This window comes from Centroberyx gerrardi, chromosome 11 (assembly GCF_048128805.1).
Source record: "Centroberyx gerrardi isolate f3 chromosome 11, fCenGer3.hap1.cur.20231027, whole genome shotgun sequence".
Lineage (NCBI taxonomy): Eukaryota > Metazoa > Chordata > Actinopteri > Beryciformes > Berycidae > Centroberyx > Centroberyx gerrardi.
This window is the reverse complement of record NC_136007.1, coordinates 4,125,362-4,145,286: the sequence shown is the minus strand read 5'-3', so window position 1 is coordinate 4,145,286 and position 19,925 is coordinate 4,125,362. Positions and strand designations below refer to the sequence as shown.

At 42.9% G+C, this 19,925-nt stretch overlaps 1 protein-coding gene across 1 annotated transcript in view; it reads left to right on the top strand.

Annotated features, from left to right (window-relative positions):
• wwc1 (WW and C2 domain containing 1) overlaps positions 1–19,925 on the top strand; it is a 60,386-nt gene that overhangs the window by 8,539 nt on the left and 31,922 nt on the right. The window contains 5 exon segments of the mRNA XM_071910332.2: positions 8,433–8,542; positions 9,061–9,264; positions 10,139–10,215; positions 13,257–13,336; positions 17,777–17,906. Of these exon segments, the coding sequence (XP_071766433.2) occupies positions 8,433–8,542; positions 9,061–9,264; positions 10,139–10,215; positions 13,257–13,336; positions 17,777–17,906 (601 nt within the window).

The following is a 19,925-nucleotide window of genomic DNA, read 5'->3' as shown; positions in this document are numbered from 1 at the left end:
TTTATCACAAGCATGTCTCAGAGGACTTTACAGAGAATGTGTCTAGCTAGATCTAACTAAACACAGTCAGTGGTGAACAAAATGATATAGGACAAGCATAGCGAAAAACACAAGACAAGACAAACAATCTACCTATTCTACAGCCTTAGACCCTAATACACACAAGGAAAAACTCCAAAGAAAAACCTTAGTAGGAAAACTTGGAAGAAAGCTTGGGCAGGCTGAGGCAGATAGGTGATCCCCCCCCGGGACGGCTTAGCGTGCAATAGGTGCCGGGCAAAACATTGACAGAGTCATGGGCAACAATAATGACAGGAGAAAACCGAGAGAGACAAAAAGAAGGAGAGGCGGCATGCGGCGAAATTCAGCGTCCCGGGTTTCTCTGCCTCTTCTACGATACGACACAAAAATCTGACACTGAAACAGTTGATGTTTTAGATTATCGATGAGTAGAAGGAGTTGAAAAAATGTTCAGCTTTCAAACTCCATTGTAGCTGAAATAAATATCTGGATGTGTCGTCGTCTATGTTTGGCGAGTTATCCATGGGAATAAGAAAAATACAGCTAACAAAAGAACAAATTGGACCCAGAAATGCAAGGTGCATCACCAATAGCTGTTTTTTTAACGGTGTTAAATTGTTTTAGGGTGGATTTTCCCTTTAAGTCCATGGTCATGGATGATTTATTGTTTGGAAAACTGTTTTGTTACCTCTGCACTATTTTCACACCTTTATTACCCGGCTACTGGCATTGTAATGTGCAAGGTGATTCATGAGCGTTGACGTCTTCTGCTGTTTGCACTGGATGAGCGTGTCAGCAAAAAACGCCTCTGCCTGCTAAGCCTTGCAAACATTTACGTGTTTGGCATTTAGCTTAGAATGAGTACAATTAGTGAAGTGAGTTGTAAATAACCGATCGTAATGAGGTCAAGGGTCAAAGCCACAGTGATATTATTTCTGTGACTACAAGAATGATCATGTAAGATAGCGGAGGAGAGAGGTTCAGCATAGTAACTCGAGGACTAGTCATCTTTGAATTCACTTCCCATAGTGCTGCATTCATTTCTAATGGGAGATGACCTGCGTTTTTTTTGCTTCTCATGTTCCTGAAGTACGAAAACACACACAGAATTTATGCAAATTCTCATGAAACTCACTCAGCCCACGAAGAGTCATGTAAGACTTTCATGTCAAGTAAAAGCAATAAAAGAAAGAAAGAAAGAAAGAAAGAAAGAAAAAGAAAGAAAGGAAGGAAGGAAGGCAAAATTTAAAGTTAGGAGGCTTTCACACAAAAGGCAGCAGTCGAGGCAGCAGTTGTTCCCTGGGGTGCCTTTTAAATTCTTCAGCCGGCCATATTGTCTATCCGCCCTCGCGGTGACGCACCGAATGCATTTTGTCAGGTGAATGGAATGTTATCTGCCAGATACCATGCCGTCACTGGGAGGGGGGGGGGGGGGAGAGAGAGAGATATATAGAGAGAGTGAGAGAGAGAGAGAGAGAGAGAGAGAGACTGGGGCAGATCTCTCCTGTAATTTGTCTTTTTTATGATGAATTCCCATCTTATTTGGACGCTTCAGTGATGTTCACACAATATTCATGCCTGTGAAGCATAAGAGATTACACTAAGATGGGGAGAGGAGGAGGGGTGGGTGGGGGGGGGGGCAGTGCGTGTGTGTGTGTGTGTGTGTGTGTGTGTGTGGGGGGGGAGTTGTTTTACTGTCGGACCTTGAGCGGCTATGAAATGTAGGTTGCAGCCTCATAAATCGACTTGAGGAATTTATATAGCGCTCTGAATGAAGGTTTCTCTCTGTCGCTGTCTGACTCACCGTTCAGCTATGCTGCCCGCCTCCCTGTGTGTTTGCACTCTGCCGCACGCTTTGTCAGTTTGCATTAGAGCGCCGGGGCCCGGCCTGACTGTTTGACTTGGTATGTGAAACCTGGGGGGTGTGTGTGTGTGCACTCGGGTTCGACTGATACGGGGTTTTTTGGAAGACCGATACCAGTATTTGTATATTGAAACTGCCGATTTTGTGCCGATGTTCAGTATCTTCAAATTTGACTATTTTAATTTTTCAACAATACAAGACAAGGCTCTAAAGCGGCAGGTAGCCCATCATGTGACACTAAAACTCTTCGCTGAAACTGGCACTAATTTAATGGTAGGGTTAGCAGCTATGCAAGGCAGGTGACCCACCCAGCAAGTCAAGTGGTAGGATAAAGTCTGGGTTACATTACTGCCTTCAAATTAGGAATTAGCCTAATTTACAAAGCACCTAAAATGTGCAAAGAAAAAATTCCATAGCATTTTTTTTTTTATGTAGCTGCAGTCAGGAAGGAACCTCCATATCAGCAGCGGACGATATTGACTGGCCAATATCGATAATGAATAAAAGGCCAATATCAGCCCGATATGTAGGTCTAACCCTAGTGTGTAGCCTACATGTGCGTGTGAAATTCTGCGTGCATGCTCTGTTGGCGAATATGTTACGAGTCAACAAGCAGCTTGCTATCAATCAATCATTACCAACGCAGCATGAGAATGACATATTAGACGACAGATAGTCGTCTAACCACGCAATCTGATTGGTCAAAGACGCTTTCCAAACATGCTGACACCTCCCAGCGTTATACCAAAGCCTCACTGTAGGCCACAAATTTGCGAAGACTCACGGACGACCTCGCATCGGTTTCTTCTGGGCAAGTCGACAAGTGGTAGCTAGTGGGAATACATCGAATTTGTCCAACCCCAAATATTTTGATATTCAAATGAATTGAAGGTGTTAAATGCTCCCTGAGTTTAGAATAAACCGCTTCAAACATGCTTGGTGTGAACTCGCCCTTAACGCCAGAGTTTCTCCCTCCTCTGCTGTGCGGCAGATAGAAAAATGATGATGTGATTTGATCTTGCATTAAGACTTACTGAGCTTGTGTCAGGACATTTTAAAGTATATTATCTCATTGAGCTGGCAGACAATTCCCCTGATTTCAAGAACTTTTAACTTGAGGTTAAGGCCTACTGTCTCAGATTTTGACACGAGGGGAAGTTAGATAAGAATCGTATGAATTTTGAGGCTGGAAACATTTGAAATGTCTGTAAGCACTGTTTGTAACACAGATGGGTATTTAGTGAGAAACTTCCAAAAGCCTGATTTGAAGTCAAACTCTTCCAGAACAAGACCAAATCCAAAATTTAAGTTCAAATAAATTGCTGGCTGTCTCTTTCCAGAGATGTTTTTTTTGATGCTCCTCTAGCACTGGCAACCCCCCAAAAATTCAGTTTATTTTCATTTTATTAATCCTCATTAGGGCATTTGATTTAGGGCAAACCGAGTGCTTCAAACTGCAATCACACGGCATCAACAGATAAGGGTTTGTGTGTGTGTGTGTGTGTGTGTGTGTGTGTGTGTGTGTGTGTGTGAATAAGGCATCAGTCCAAGTCCAAATGAGGACTTTCATTGCAAAATAAGTGGAAAAAAAAAATCACACATACTCAGTACGATGGTTTGTATGAAAGTGAAACACATCAGGGATTTAGAGGGGAAAATCCATGTGTGTTTTGGAAATATTTACTGATAAATTCCAGGCTGTAATTTTTTGGAATGAGATCTTGATGCGGTGAACTCCCACAGCCGTCACGGGCGCTGCTGAAGCGCCGGAGCATTTGAGAAGCGGTACAAGCGGCTATTGAATGACCGGCAGAGCGAAATGGAGGCGGGACAGGCGCTGCCAGGCGGTCCCGCGCTCGCGAGGGAAACGTTGGCGGTGAGCGGCGAGTTTAGGTCATCGACCGCCCTCAGCTCGGCGATTAGAGGATAGGATTTAGCGGGGTGAGAGGAGAGTGGAATCAAATAATGGGATGTGGACACCCAGCCAGCCAACCAGACGGCTTTTTTTGGGATCAGCGGTTGGCAGAAGCTCGCCGAAGCTTCCCTCTCTCTCTCTCCCTGAGCTAAATTTAGAACAGGGCTGAGGGGGTCTTCGCCGGGCCCTTTTCATTATTCATCAACTGAAAAAGGAACCTGTTCGGTTTCTCCCCTCAGCAGTGACTCACTGGTTGGTGTGTGTGTGTGTGTGTGTGTGTGTGTGTGTGTGTGTGTGTGTGTGTGTGTGTATCTGCAGTCGCCACATAGCAGTGAGGTGGCAGCTGAAGCGTTTAGGCCAAATAGATGTTTCTCTGTATTTTTGCTCTTAAGTTTGTCGTTTGTCGTATCTCGTGGTGAAATCGGGAGAAGACTTTGGATCGGTCTTATATTTGTTGGTTTGTTCGTCCCTTCCAGGTGATTTCTCAGACACTGCTGACTGGATTTTGGATTTAGGACTGGATTGGTAGGGATGTCGAAATTCAATATATATCGTGAACCTCATTTCGCGTATCGAATCGTATTGTGAGATAAGTATATCGTCCCATCCCTACTAATTGGCCCACTGATTGGTTAAACGCCCAATTCAAGGAGACATATTTGTTACTGATTGACCGTGAGGGGAACTGCATCAGGAAAAGAGGAGTTGTTTACTGTTGCCTTGTTTTTTGTATTTTGTAATGATTCCTTTGTAGTCTAATTACTTTACTTGACACTCTTGTATCAGTTTGTTGTAGTCCAGTTCTTAGAGCTGGTCAAATCAGAACCAGTTGAGGCCACATCCACACTAATACGTTTTTGTTTTAAAACGTTTTAAAACGAAAACGATCTCCGTCCACACGAGCGTTTCAGAAATAATCTCCATCTATACTAACACGCTTGAAAACGCATATCACATGACCATTCACGTACACTGGGCATGCGCGTGCCGGTGTAAACAGGAAGCAGATTGTCTACTCTGCGGTTGGTTGCTTAGTTGCAGAAAATACTACGGAGGAAGAACAGCAATGGCGAAAAGTATGACCAGAGATTAGCATAGGCTAGCATAGACAACAAGGTCAGCAACACCTGTAATTCGTTATCCATGTTGAATTAACCACTGGTAGTCAAGGCTGATGTCGTTTGTTTTTTTCCGGAAAAGGGTCACGTGATAGGGGCGTGACAAATCAGGGAAGGACACGTCGTGACTGATAAGACCCAATCAGGAAGCGAACGCGGGCGTCTGCGTCATCGTTTTCAAAAGTCTCCGTTTCTGCCCGTCCAGACTAAAACGCAACCCCGGAGTTTTCGAACTAAAACGGGGTCAGCAGCGTTTTCAAAAGTCTGCGTTTTAGGGGTCCGAAAACGCCGGAGTAGTGCGGACGCTAGGCGTAAACGTAGCAAAAGTTATATGCGTTTTAAAACGAAAACGTATTAGTGTGGATGTGGCCTGAATCACCAGATAAATTTACATACTGCGGGTATATAGGGGGTTCATGGTGAGCTGGCATCAGGCTCGTCACGATACTGAAATGCTGAATTACAAAAAGTGTCAACTTACTTTTTACACACACCGTTACAAACACATGTGAGTTTGGAGCAAATTGTGGTTTCACCTTCGTTTTCACAACAGGAGGCTCTGTCTAATTGAGTGCAATACTACTCGTCTTTCTCACACAAGCGAGCAGGGAAGGCGTGTGTGTGAGATTAGTCTCCGGTGTGACAGAGAACACAACATGATGCACAGCGTTGGAGATTTGCTTTAGATCAATTTCTATACTGACCAACTTTTGATTTTGTGGCGGCCCTATGTATGGGAAACACTGAAGTGTAGGAATATAAGGAATATGGGGTCTTTACAAAAGTACTAATCAATTGATATATTATCTGGGAATAGCCTAAAAGGAATATCCGGGAATTTTACAAAACAGTCACCTTACAGGAATACACCAGAATGTATTTTTCCAGGTTCCTGTCACACATTTATTGCATTACATGGTGGTTTTGAGCCCAGCTGCAGTGCAGACCAGACTTTAGAAAAACAACAACAAAAACAACAACAAACCAGGTAGGAATATAATCTTCAGGCCATGGAAACGCTCCGGCCCAGGTATGGAAGCTCATGGAAGAGTCGTGTAGTTTTACATCAGGATGGCAGAGGGAAGCCCGTGTAACGCCGAGTGTTGCCTCAGAAACCTCCAGGCGATGTGTCGGTGCTGCTTGTGGAATGCCAGAGTCCCGGTTTCCACCTATTGTGGCCGGCCGCAGACCCCCCCCACCCCCGGGAGGTGAATAGAGGAACCCCCCTGCACCACCCAGATCCCCCCCCCCTCCCCACACACACACTCCACCACCTCCTCCTCCTCCTCAGACAGACACTCACACATACACATTTTAAATGCATAATTTTGAACGATGAAACTTTCTTCTTCTTATTCTAACACAAGGTTTACTCTTTTTTTTTTGTGTGTTTTTTTTTATATTACACCAATCACATTTGCACATGGCCTTAAAGCCATTATCATCTCATCAATGTAAATTAATTTTCCTCATTACTTATAGAAACATAGATATTGTGAGATACGTAAATAAATCGTTTAAAATAAGAACTAAACAAAAGGCTAGGTTGTCTGCTTTATGTATCTCCTCCCTGCAAATATCTTATGAATTTATCCCACATTTTCTGTGACTTTTCACTTTTTACTTTTTTTAAAACTTTTTATTAACATCATTTTCAGCCTTCCAGCCCAAGGTTTTCTGATCTCTCTCTCTCTCTCTCTCTCTCTCTCTCTCTCTCTCTCTCTCTCTCTCTCTCTCTCTCTCTCTCTCTCGCATTCACTCTCTTTAAATGCTTTATCAAAAATGGCAAAGCTTCTGTTAATGTGCATAGCATTCAAATAGGTTTTCTGATGTTTGAAGAAAGATACACACACACACACACACACACACACACACACACTCTCACACTCCTCTTCCCCATGAGGCAGAAAGACGTTATTAAATATTAAATGTGACCAAACTTTAAATAGTGTCATGAGATTCAAGTAATACAAGGTTTCCTGATGTTTGAAGACAGACACATAGACAACCTTCCTCCTCCCGAAGAGAAACACACACACACACACACACACACACACACACACACACCATGCTAGACATCCATTCTGGGGAAAAGTCATTACCTGTCCATCATGCGATATTTCTAATATAGAGGATCCAGTGTGTACAGGTGTTATCGTGTCACTTTTTTCAAATGGCGGTTATCTCATCTCGAAACTAGGGATTGTCCTGATCAATTTTTTTTTGTCTCCGATCCCATCCGAGTAATTTAATATTGATTATCTGCCAATACCAAGTCCCAATCCAGTATTGAATATGTCACACAATTAAACAGCTTTGTTACAATTAAACAGCTGTGTGCTACAAGCATCACTCTGATGGATCTAAAATCAGTAAAACCAGACCAAGTTAGGAAAGGTTAGGTTAATACTCAGTTACATGACTGCATTAAGAATAAATAGCCTACAGCATGACTGCATTTTTGCTGGTTGTCATTGTTATTACAGGGGCTGAGGTGAACATGTAGACTACAATGTAAACTCATTTATTTCTAGCAAGACCTTAGCTTGCTCTTCACTCGATAAAGGTTAGGCAAATAGGTGTAAAAGAATCAGGGAGGAAATACATTCAGATCATTTATACACTGGAAATACTGGTAATGTCAGTATCCCATCCCCTTCTGATGAAATGATGTGTTCACGTGTTGGTTACGGTTGTGTCAGGGAGGAAGCAGGAAGTTTGAGAAGTTGTTCTGCTTAGATGCCTTTGAGACTTTTCTGTGAAACCTCCCTGGACGGACGGATGGATTTCCATAAACGCCATAACGGTTCTTTACGTTTGCCGTATTTGTATCGCATCAGAAATCATACCAGTAGAAGCTATTTACTTTAATTTTGTGCTGCATTGGAAGGTTTTTGTCTCCTGGAAGTCCATATTTTCACATTTCTGGAAGTCTGTATATTTCTACTTGAAGTTTTAACCTGACAGTTAAGCTGACACTGTCGTCATCGTGTCAAATCATCAACAGCCCTATTAAGAAGTGACCATTGAACATTGTGTGCATTTCAGTGAGCGTTTTTATTATGATTTATTGTATGCATGTGTGTGTTCCTGTCTGATATATACACATACCTGGTGCATGCAAGTATTTAGCCAGATATTCTGATTGTGATCCAGATTCTATTTCTGTGTCTTCAGGCCTGTGATGTCTGTCGACCGCACTGGAGACGATTCTATTTCTTTCTTTTTTTTTAACACTTTATTTGTATTTTCACATTTTTTACAATACAGTCGGCATGAACAACAGTAACATCTTTATGATATGAAAACATGAATAAGACAGACAACCCCCAACCCCCTCCCCGTCTCCCTCCCTCCTCCCAGTCCGAGAACACCGTAAGGGTAAAGAAAACTAAAGACAAATAAACAAAAACTAACCTAAAAGACCACTGGAGACGATTCTATTTGTGATTCTGTTTTGTGATTCTGTTTTGTGATTCTGTTTTGTGATTCTGTTTTGTGATTATTTCTTCAGGCAGACGAAGCCTCTGACGTTTGCCGACTGCATCGGAGATGAGCTGCCGGTCGGCTGGGAGGAGGCGTTCGACCCCGCCGTCGGAGCCTACTATGTCGACCACAACACCAGTGAGTCACTCCCAAAGAGACGGGACGGGACGGGACGGGTGTCACATGTTGGGCAGCGCCTCCCTCCCTTCCTCAGCGCTGATGAAAGCAAATTTAAATATTAAAAGTTTTTAAAAAATTTAAAAATGTAAATATTAACGCTCTCACAAAAACTCACCACTCATACTGACACTTGCGTGGCGCTTAGCAACCTCTCTATTCAGCTGCTGATCTAGACCCATATTGCTAGGTGGAAAAATAACATTATTATTTTAAAAATTAAAGATTTCTTGAACGTTTGCAATTCTTTTTTATTATAATGGTATTCCACTGCTGTTTTATTAAAGCGATAAGCCACTCAAGGCCGATATGGACAATGATTTTAGTGTTTTACTCTGTTTTATGTTGCGTCTAACAACGGCTCTTGGCTATAAAGCTCGGCCTTGTGGCTTATTGCTTCAGTCCCACCTGATCTAAACCCCTCCTCCTCCTCCTCCTCCTCCTCCTCCTCCTCCTCCTCTCCTCCCCTCTCCCTGCAGAGAGCACCCAGCTGGAGGACCCGCGGGCCCAGTGGCAGCGGGAGCAGGAGGCCATGCTGCGGGAATACCTGGACGTGGCCCGCGACGCGCTCAGCGCCCAGAAGGAGATCTACCAGGTGAAGGAGCAGAGGCTCCGCCTGGCGCAGCAGGAGTACCGGCAGCTCAACGACGCCTGGAGGGACAAGTCCACGTCGCAGACCAGCTGTAAGTGCAGCAGGAGCGGAGGAAGGCGGTCTGACCCCTGACAGATCTGACTCAAGGATGGAGTAGTGTTCAGGTCTCAGGCTAAAAACAGCAACAGGTCCCAACTCGGTGACTTTGTCACTGGATTTAGAAACTTTTCTCACTGCGACTTTATTTCTCAAAAGCGACTAGCGACAAATGTAGCTACTGTTTTGGACGAAATGCTAATGTGTTGACTGCCAAAGCATTTGGCAACAAAATTGATACGGTTGATGCCACTTGTATGCAAATTAGCATATGATGTTATCTGGTCCTCAGGAGGGAGGGATAGGACGAGGGCAGGAAAGAGATAGACGGAGTAACTGCTGAAGAAAGCCAGATGGTTGGTAGCAACACAGTTACTCCTCGTCTGGAGGGACAACAGCCAAGAGAAAAGAAGGATGGGAGGGAGGAAAGGATGGAAACCCACGTGCTTTGCAGATTTCCCTTGCCATCAGTTTCAGCATAATTTCCTCAGATACAAACTCAGATATCAGTTATTTGAATATCAACTTTCTTGGTTTTACAAAACTTAAGGAAACAAAAAAAAAAAAACACCAGAGGAGGGAGGGATGGTTTTCTCTCTGATGCTGTGCTTTCTCTCTCAAGCTCAGACAGAAAGACCAACTTGACATTTCTCCTGAGATTTCTTCAGTTTAAAAGCATTTCCCCACAGTGACTTTAGTTAAAGCTTCTTTCCTCTGTGGACTATCTTCTGTTTCTGAAGCCTCTTTTATCAGTTATCCCAGGTGCAATATCAAAAAAACAGAGAAATAACGAGAGAAAGGAAAGGGGCATAAGGCAGTTCATTAACATCCCTCTTGTCTTGTCTCTTCACATCTTCTCTTTCCTACAGTGAATTCCAGGTCGTCCTCTTCCAGCAAGTACGACCCAGAGATCCTAAAAGCAGAGATAGTCACTGCCAAAAGTAGGGTAAGAGCCTCTCCTCTCCGTTTCCACCGTTTGATCTGTCATCCTTGTGTGGATATCACTCCGAGATGAAATAGTATCTGGAAATAATTTAAAAGATTTGGCGGAGTGTTATCCACCATTTGGGGGGTGGGGGGGAGTGACACCTACGCTTACAAAGCAAAAACAAATTCTAATACTTTGTGAAGGACGGTAGAAAACTGAATTCCTTGGGTAACAAAAAATATAAATAAATGTTTACAGCCTGGATCTCCTTTATTTCAGAAATACTGAATTACGAACTTCAGATAATGATTTTTCTTTTTCTAAAATAGATCTATAGTGTTTTGAAATGTTGCTTGCAGCACCAGATGGGCGGGGTTTGCTTCAAAGGACGATACAATGAATTCCAGAAAATGTTTCCAATCACAAGAAAGCATTTGAAAGTCAATTGTTTATACATTTCTGTGATTGACAACTTAACTGACTCTTTCTGAACTGTCCTGATGAGATAAGCTCCACCCATCTGGGAGTCCACGTATGTTAAACGAAACGCTGGGTTATTTGCACGTCCTATTGGAGGGTGGGCAAGCAAAAAACAAAAGACATTTTTGCTTTTTTTGGATCAAAATAATCACAAAAATGACACAGTCAGCACAAAGTAAACATGTACTGTATCACAACGTCTGGTAAATGTCACGTTTTGTTTTCGTGAATTGATGGTTTACGTGGTGTTTTATATGTTGTGTGAGTTTCATGACCCTAAAGACCAAGAATGAGCTGTCAATCTGAGAATACGTCTCACTTAACTTTAAATTCCTGAGCAGTTGATTCTTTGGGTTTTTGTTGACTTTTTTCCCAAGATTTTGATCCCACAGCAGTGATATCCTATATATTGCTATATGGTCTGAGTGTGCAACCTCGGTAATATCTGCCTGCCTGAGGAGAGGAATCTGGGGATATATGAGGACTCGGCTTTCTCTAACAGTATATGAAACTTCTAGATTATTCTGCTCAATTCTGACTCTTCTCTTCTCTTCTCTTCTCTTCTCAAAATAAATCATCTAAATGTTAGATGTTAAAATGTATTAAAATCTCTTAAATACAATGCACCGTTAGAACCGTTACAATATGGAAAACATGCTTTTTTTTTCTGCGTATCTGCGTTACTAAACACAATTGGACCTCAAGTCCCTCAACAATTAATTTCCCGGTTTCCTTTTTCTTATTCTGCCCATTTATAGTTTCAGAAATTTGATTAGCTTTGTTCAGTCAGAATTAGGCCTGTTTTGCCAGCTGTGTTTCTTTATTTTGGTTTTTTACAATGGTCTTAAATTCAATTCCAGGCGGCATTAAAAAGGTTTTAAAAAGTCTTATATTCGGCTTTCTGAGACCTGCAGATACCCTGTCTTTTCTTCTTATCACAAATTCTAGTATTATTGTTCTTCTTATCCTTTTCTAATTCTATTCTATTCTAGTCTATCTCTGTATGTACTGTATGTGTATGTGGTTTCCTGTCCTCTGGCAGGCAGATACCAGAGACATGAAGTCCATCTCTCAGCTGATAATTCACAGAGGATCTATTGTCTAATTGTCAGGAATGTACAATTTGGTTTCATAACTTATATCACCACCATATACTTATATTACGGTTGTTTACACTGGGTGTTACTCGTGTGTTCGTTCTGTATCCTGATGGGGATTTTTTCAGTGTGTTGTAACGGGAATACTACTACTACTGTTACTACTAATGTGATACAGCAGACAACGTTTGAGTGACATCTCACAGATCTGCCATGTCATTGTGAAACTGTAACGTACTCAGGCTTGGGATTATAGATTTATGTTCCTTTTTTTTTCTTCGTTTTGCAAAGAACAATAAGCAAATGTTTTGTTGTAATCGTATTAGTGGTGAACAGGCGGATATTTTGGATTTCATGAATAGGAATGACTATTCATGTAGAGTCTGTATTTCTCTACATCTCCCTCACTCGCTGTGTCCTCCTCCATTTCTGTAGTTGTGTTGCTTTTATCTCTCTCTCCTTTTTCTCTCTCTCTCTCTCTCTCTCTCTGTTTTGCCCTTCATTTCCCTTTGTCTCTTTTTCTCACTCCATTTCTCTACCTCGGTCTCTGTTTCCCTCCCTGTCCATCTTACTCTCTCTGTAGCTCTGCCTTTATTCGTCTAATTCAATATCTCTTTCCTTCTTTTCTCTCTTTCTTTAGCCGTTTTTTCCATCTGACTGCCAAAGTTTTGACATGCTGCAAAAAATAAAATGTGAATTAGGTGCATTTCCATCAGCTGGATTGAAGTGAATAAATAGGCCTTCCTGAATGTTAAATAGGCACAACGGAAAGAATCTGTCAAGACTTGATCAGTATTGGGCAAGTTGTTATTATTTTTTAGTGTCAGCTCCTGTTTCACGCTTTCCTCCGAAGGCAAATACATAGAAATGCACTTTGCAATTTTGTAATGCACAAACTAACGGCCATACAACCACATTTGAGACTTGCATATGGAACAGATGGCGGATATGACAATTCTGGGACGTTGTGGTGGACAGATATTTTACAGAGAACGTCTCAGGATGTCCAAAGCCACGCTTGAACTGATGTAAAATGAAATTGAATACGTTATGCCAAGTATATGTCATTATTTATGCAGCTAATGCGTTTCTATTGCAATTTATCACATTTATTGACAAAAAACGTTTTCCTTTAAGCAAGCGTAAAAACGTTTCTGCGGTGTTGAGGACATTTTTATTGAATTTTACCATTTCCTTTCAGATTTTCGAATTCGATACATCATAATTTGAAAAAAAAAGGCTTGGATGGAAACCCGACTTCTGCTACTTGTTTTCTGTTTTTCAGACTCTGGGTGTCTGTCGCGCGGCTCTGCATTTTGCTTGATGTGATCCATTTTGGGGCTGAAAACGAATTATAGTTATTATATTATCCACACACCTGCATATCTGCACCCAGAGGATAACACAATGGAACTATTCCAAACACTTTAACACTTTTACTCTCTCTGTTTCCCCCGCCTCGCTCTCATCTCTGTTTCCCAGGTAAACAAGCTGAAGCGGGACCTGGCCTGCATGAAGCAGGAGCTGCAGTACAAAGAGCAGGGCTTCGAGACGCTGAAGGAGTAAGTAGAGCGCCCCGACCTCCTTTTACACAAATAACATTACACTTCAACGTTTTTCTTTGGATGTTTGCTGAGCTTATGTTCTCTGTGTGTTCCACATGTTGTTCCACATATTCACACCTTGACAGTAAGGCTGGGTGATATGGTCGAACTCTATATCACGATAATCATAAGGATTTTTTGCGATATCAATATGTATCACGATATGGATATGCAAAATCACGTTAGGGTAAATAATCAAATGAATGTTCATCTCATTGAACCGAATGGTAATGTTAGGTGTGATGTCAAACAAAACTGAATTAAAATGAGTTTTTAAATGAAATTTGCTTGTTATCATGATTTTGAACAGCAGAATTGTGTGTCACGATATCCCAAAATCATCAAATCGTGATGATATGACTCCGCTGAAAGACGATAAACGATAATATTGAATCATCATGAGCCCAGCCCTGCTTGACAGTCATCGCTCTGTTCTCCGGTCCGACTCTGGGATTGGATCAGTAAAACCCGGCCTCCTCTCCACGCCGCCCCGTCTTCACTCTTCTGTTCGCTCTTAAGTTAATTTGATGAGAAAAGCAGACAGTCAGAATCTGACTTGAATAGCAATTAAACGCCTGACCTTCATTCAGGCTTCGCAGTTTTACCCTCTGCCTGCGAAACACCATTCACTCCCAAGTATGCTGCTGGAGTGTGTGTTGTAGAGAGAGTCCTTGTTGTCAGAGTGTATAGGGAGGGAACACATCCTACTGCGTCTCCTGTGATTGTCCTGAAGGTTAATTCGGTGTAATTTTTATGCCGTTTTCTTGGGAATGAGCATTTTTACATGTGTGGGCAAAGCATGGGGCTCAGAAAGTCAAACTTGAATGTGTTGAACACTCTTGAACACACACTTGTCGTCTGTTGTAGCCTGAAAACTCGTCTCTTCAACAAGAAACATTTCCTCTCCCATGTCTTCCCGCTCTCCTCGCTCTAATTGGCTCGTTCTTGAAATTTGTCTTCTGCTTCTCTCCCTCCTCAGCTCTTATCTTTGATTTATTTTCCTATCACTTCTTGTCATGGTCATATGGCTCTGACACACGCCTGACCTCCTTACTGTTGTAAGCTGGAACTGAAGCAGCTGAGACTTACTCCACCGCTGCAGCTGTTGAAAGTCGCTATGTAAAGCAGATGTAAATGTAAAAATGTTGACTGAACTGATGCCATATTGCCAGTTACATACAAACTGTAAAGCAATAAACGATCGCTTATTGCCTCGCTTATTGCGTTAGCAGTATCACACATTCCATCTGATCATTAAACGCTGCCACCTTGTTAAACGCACCGACCGAACCACTGAAGAATGCTGATTGGAAAGGGAACACCCCTTCCATCTGGCCTAGTTCTGCACCTCAGACTACTGAGTGAGTTTCTCAGGGAAAACACAAACCATACCAGCCAAGCGACCAGTCAAGAATGTCGATTTGAAAGCGAATAACTCTTCTGTTTGTCTTAGTTCTTGTGCCTCGGACCGAGGCTGTCAAGGTTAAGGTGATTTGTTTTGAAATTTCACCATATTAGGATGCTGATCCAGCCAAACCAGCACCGAGCAATGTTGATCTGACCAGGAATGTGTGTTCTGTTTGTCCTAGTCCTGCACCTCAAACAGCAGAGTGAGACTGTCAGGATTAAAGAGTAGCTGAGGCAGAGCGGTCGGACAGCATTCCTTCTTGCTCTCCTCCGTGACTTTCCTCTCCTGTTACAGTCATCAGACTGCATTCAGCAGCCAATCACTGTTTACCGAAATAGGAAGAGGCTTAGACAGGAAAGCAACGATTTGCTCAGCTCTTGATAAGATATCATGCGAGATAACCGGGCATATAGTAGGGCATTTTAGATCGTTTTCTGATATATAGGATAGCAATGCGACAATATGATCAACTCCTGATTAATGTACTATATGATACGAGGCTTAAGATATGACATTTTAACAATATCAGAGACTAACTTAGTCTTAAAAGTTGCCTGGGAAGGAGTAAGGCTCAGCTAAACGTGTTTTACTCAATACGGGGAATTCATTAGATAAATAGGGAAATTCCTTGCTAATTCAGCCTGAAATTGTGATAGTGTAAGTGTAAATTTTGATTTGATTTTGACTCAGATCAGCACCCGTAGAGCGGGTAGGGATTCAGTGTCTTGCTTAAGGACACTTCAGCAGGTGCTTCAACCTTAGTTGTCCAGTTGAAATACGGCCTCTAACCATCCTGCTGCACCAAAATCATATCTGATTATGAACATAACTGATATTACAAGACATTTTTCCCGGTCCTAAAATGTAAAAATCTCATTGTCACTTTAAATTGTGTGACAGTAGATAGTTAGATGCCTCGTCTAAGGACAATATCTATTAGATTTCTCTCTTGCTCTCCAAGTTATTGTACAGCAGCCGTTGTTAAAAGGTGCATAATATTGTTTTGGCTCAGCACAAATCTGTTTGAGAAGGACTTAGAAATGATTACTTGTTCTCTTTGCCTGCTACAGAGAAGTGCTGCCCTCGCTCCCTCGCTCCCTCGCTCCCTCGCTCCCTCCCTCGCTTCCTCGTTCTCTCCTTTCCTTGTTTTCTCCCTTCCTCTCTCTCTCTCCCAGTCTTCCTCCACCGCTCCTCCCCCCTTCACTCTCTGAAGAATGTGGAAGGACCTGTTATTCAGGCACACGCATGACTTGCTGATGACTGGGTTTACATAGCTGCTGTTTCCTCCAGCGAAGCAGGACTGCAGGCTCAGTTCTGTCTCTGTGTCCTCTCTCTCTCTCTCTCTCTCTGTCTCTCTGTCTCTCTCTCTCTCTCTCTCTCTCTCTCTCTCTCTGTCTCTCTCTCTCTCTCTCTGTCCTGTTTTCCCCACACCTGAGTCTGCCCAGGGCCAAACTCAGGATCTGAAGTGCGTTACCTGGAGGCCTTTGCTCCAAAAATTAACAAGCTAAGCAAGCGTGTTTTATCTTGTAGTCCGACAAGATCAGCTGAATTTACTGCTGCTGTCCCACCCCGACTAACAAATTCCAGGTTGACAGTTTGACAATTCACAGCGGGTGGCGGTAGCCTAGAGCGCTGGTTTCCAGCCTTGTTACCGCCGAGGCCCAAGAGCCAGTCACGACACCAGCTCAGCTGATTTCACAGATTAGCTCCTCCGCTCCGGCTGAAGGAGTGCAAATCAGCTAAATCAGCCGGTGTGGTGATTGGTTGGAATGAAAACCTGAAGACTCGTGGGCCTCGATGGCACATAGTTGAGAACCGCTGACCGAGAAGTTTGAGAAATGACTGGAATGTCGCTGGTTTGAATCCCGAGACCAGCTAGGAAAATATGGGAAGAGAAAGTGAATGCGTATTTCCTCTCCTCTCCCTCAACATGATGCCCATGAGAGAGTCGTACAGCCTCCATCTACTCCAGCTGACCTGCTCAGTGGCAGGTAGTGGAAGACTGTGGTTGTGCTGGGCGGCTCTCAGGTGTCAGTGTGTGTAGCTGTATGAATGTGAGGCTGGGTGTTGCTTGAAAAGAGCATGAATGCTCAGTGGACCCAGTTCCCTGGATAAATAAAGGTGAAACCAGACTAGGAGTCTAACTTTGAATTTTGTGGAAGCGTCTCTGCCGGGATTCAAACTCTGGTCTCCCGATTGAGAGTCTGCAGTCAAACTCCCTGCAGCACACTTTCACCCACGTGACAAAAAGTGGAGAACAGAGCGACCGACTGACTGACAATGTGATCCTTTAGCAGCTAATCGAATAGTCCATTCATTCGTCAAATGTTTAAAGTCGAGATGAAACGGCATTTCGAGAGTATCTAACTTCCGTATCGTGACGTATTTCCGAGTGAAACAGGAAAGACAGGCGGGACGTAACGTTGGGAGGAATTTGATTTGAACGTTGAAAAGTGGGCGTGTCAAAACACCCGAAGACACACCGAAGTACCGTGCTGCTGCTAGCTAGCTAACTAATGAATCTTAGCTCTGGGCGCTAAAAGTTGAAGATTGATTGATGGGTGGATGTCATGACATTATTGGTTGAAATTGGTTGAGGCATGCTTACGTAAGCACACGGCATATTTTGTTTTACAGGAAGAAAACATGATTGAATTTTGATATAAGATCTTTGATGACTTTGACAAATTGATTTTTTGTATTTTTTTTGGCATATATTGTTAAATAGGTGCACAATATGACCGGGGATGTGATCTAAAAGGGTTAAAAAGGCATTTTTCATTTCATCTCGACTTTAAAATCGCTTATCATTTCCTATCCAGAACAACTGACAATAATTGAGCAGGTAGGGTGTCAGTGTGTTGCTTAGGGACATTTTGACAGACTTTTTCTCTCTCTCTCTCTCTCTCTCTCTCTCTCTGTCTCTCTCTCACACACACATTTACTCATTCTCTCTCTCTCTCCTCCTCCTCACCCCCCCCTCCCTCCAGGATCGACCTCAAGGTGTCCAGCAGCCCGTACGGCTACAAGCTGCAGGAGGCGCAGGCCATCCTCAGCGAGGTGCGCTCCATCCGAGATGCCATCAGCTCCGGGGAGAAGGAGAAACAGGAACTCATGCAGGTAAAGTGGGGCGATTTAGAATAAACAAAACAGAGCCAAGGCACTTTTTCCATGTGTAAAGCTAAAGTTACCCCTGCGTTTTTGTCGGAGGATGCAGAGGGGAGGTGAGCGAGGAGAGGATGAAGATAGGTCAGGTGTGTGTTATGTTGTTTTTGTGGTGTGCAAAGGAGAATGAAGGAGAATGTTTTGCAATTTTAAAATCATTTTAAGTTGAAGTTGCTAAAGGCAGGATATTAAGTTGATCACCACCAGCAAGAACTCCATGATGAACAAAAGAAAAAGGAAGAAGAGCGAAAGAGGAGACAGATAATCCTAATACTGAAATCTGATGCCAAGATCCACGTGTGACATGTCAGAAATCACAGCAAAGCCACATGATATTCTGCCTTTTTTCCACAGTTGGAAGGATTTTATATCTCACTAGTAGTGAAATATGGATTATATGTCAAGTTTTTTATCCAGTGAGCCCAGACTAATGGTTCAAGTCTTGTTCAGTGTAAGCAGTATTGGGTAATTCTTGACATTAACAATAATACTAATAATATGATACTAGTCATTAGGACTTTGCACCTATTGCTCACATCTGTCTGGATCTCTTGTGTTCTTGAGAAAAGGTTGTTCTGTTGCTGAACTACTCCCATTTTGTTCCTGTGATTGGACAAAATGTGACTGACTGTCCAATGCACACTTCTTGTAGACCAGTGGGTTTCAATCCTGGTCCTTGCTGGTTTTCTCTCCTACCAGCTAGTTAACTGCATTCACCAGGTGTAAAATAGTCCCTGATTAAATGGCTAGAATGAAAACTAGCAGCGTTCTGGGTCTCGAGGACCAGGATTGAAAACCACCAGTGTAGACTACTAAACTGGTGGGAGAGGGAGTGGATATAGTGAAAAAAAGAGAATGAAGAGGAATGGAAGAGTGTAAGGAGATTACAAAGGAGGAGGATAAGTCAGGGAATGAGAAAAGGGAAGGAAGGAGGACACAAAACAATCGGGGGGGAAAGAAGCAAGGAGACAAGGACGGGCGGTTCGGGAATCAAGTGACTCCCAGGAGAGTCTGTACGTGTATTAAAACACTTTGCATGAAATTGCAGTGGAAAAAAAGGCAAGTCACAATAAAAGAGATTTATTGAGTCGGAGGAGCTGAGGCTGCAGCGTGGCAGGTGTTGTTTTAGTGCTGCGCTTCAGTTGCTGCGGATGACAGCTTGTCGAGTTCGCTCAAGAGGAGATGTGGGCTGAGGAGGGATTGTGTGGTGTGTGTGTGTGTGTGTGTGTCGGGGGGTGGGGGGGTGGGGAGGGGGGAAGTAGAGCAAAAAAGTGTGTGTCTGTGTGTATATTTGTGAGGAGTTGGAGACATGTTTCTGGAAAGTGAGGGCACTTTTGGCCGGTGGCACTAACATCTCCAGGGTTTGGATTTCATTTCGTGTGAAGCTCAGTGGGAGGAGCCTGGCATGATCACGGCCAGGGTGTCGGGGGTTTGATTCCCACTGAGGCCGCCAGAGGTGTGACCAAGTCGACTTCGCTCGAGCCCCAAGTCAGTCTCAAGTCTTGAGGCACAAGTCTCAAGTCAAGTCTCAAGTCTAAATGTAGAACAGCAAGTCAAGTCAGAACAAATCAAGAGTCCAGTATCAATTTAATATCTTAAAGAAAACTAAATATCTAGGACTTTTCAATGCAATATGGTTTTAATAGGATAAAAACTTGGTAAGAGCATCATGATTTTGATTTCTATAATCAGTTTCAATAAATTCAATCATTCCATACAAATTCAGAAAACAATTTAAATTCAGTCGTCTGCTGGAACAAATCTCATCACTTTCAATCTGAGTCATTTACACAAACACAAGATCTCAAGTCAAGACTTTAGAAACCTCAAAGCACGAGCCAAAGTCAAGTCTCAAGTCTTCTCTTCATGCATCAACACTCGAGGCCGCCCATGCTAAAAAAAAACACAAACGGAATTCAAAGGTGCTTTGGATAAAAGTTTCCACAAAATGTCAGATGTGGAAAGGGCAAATTT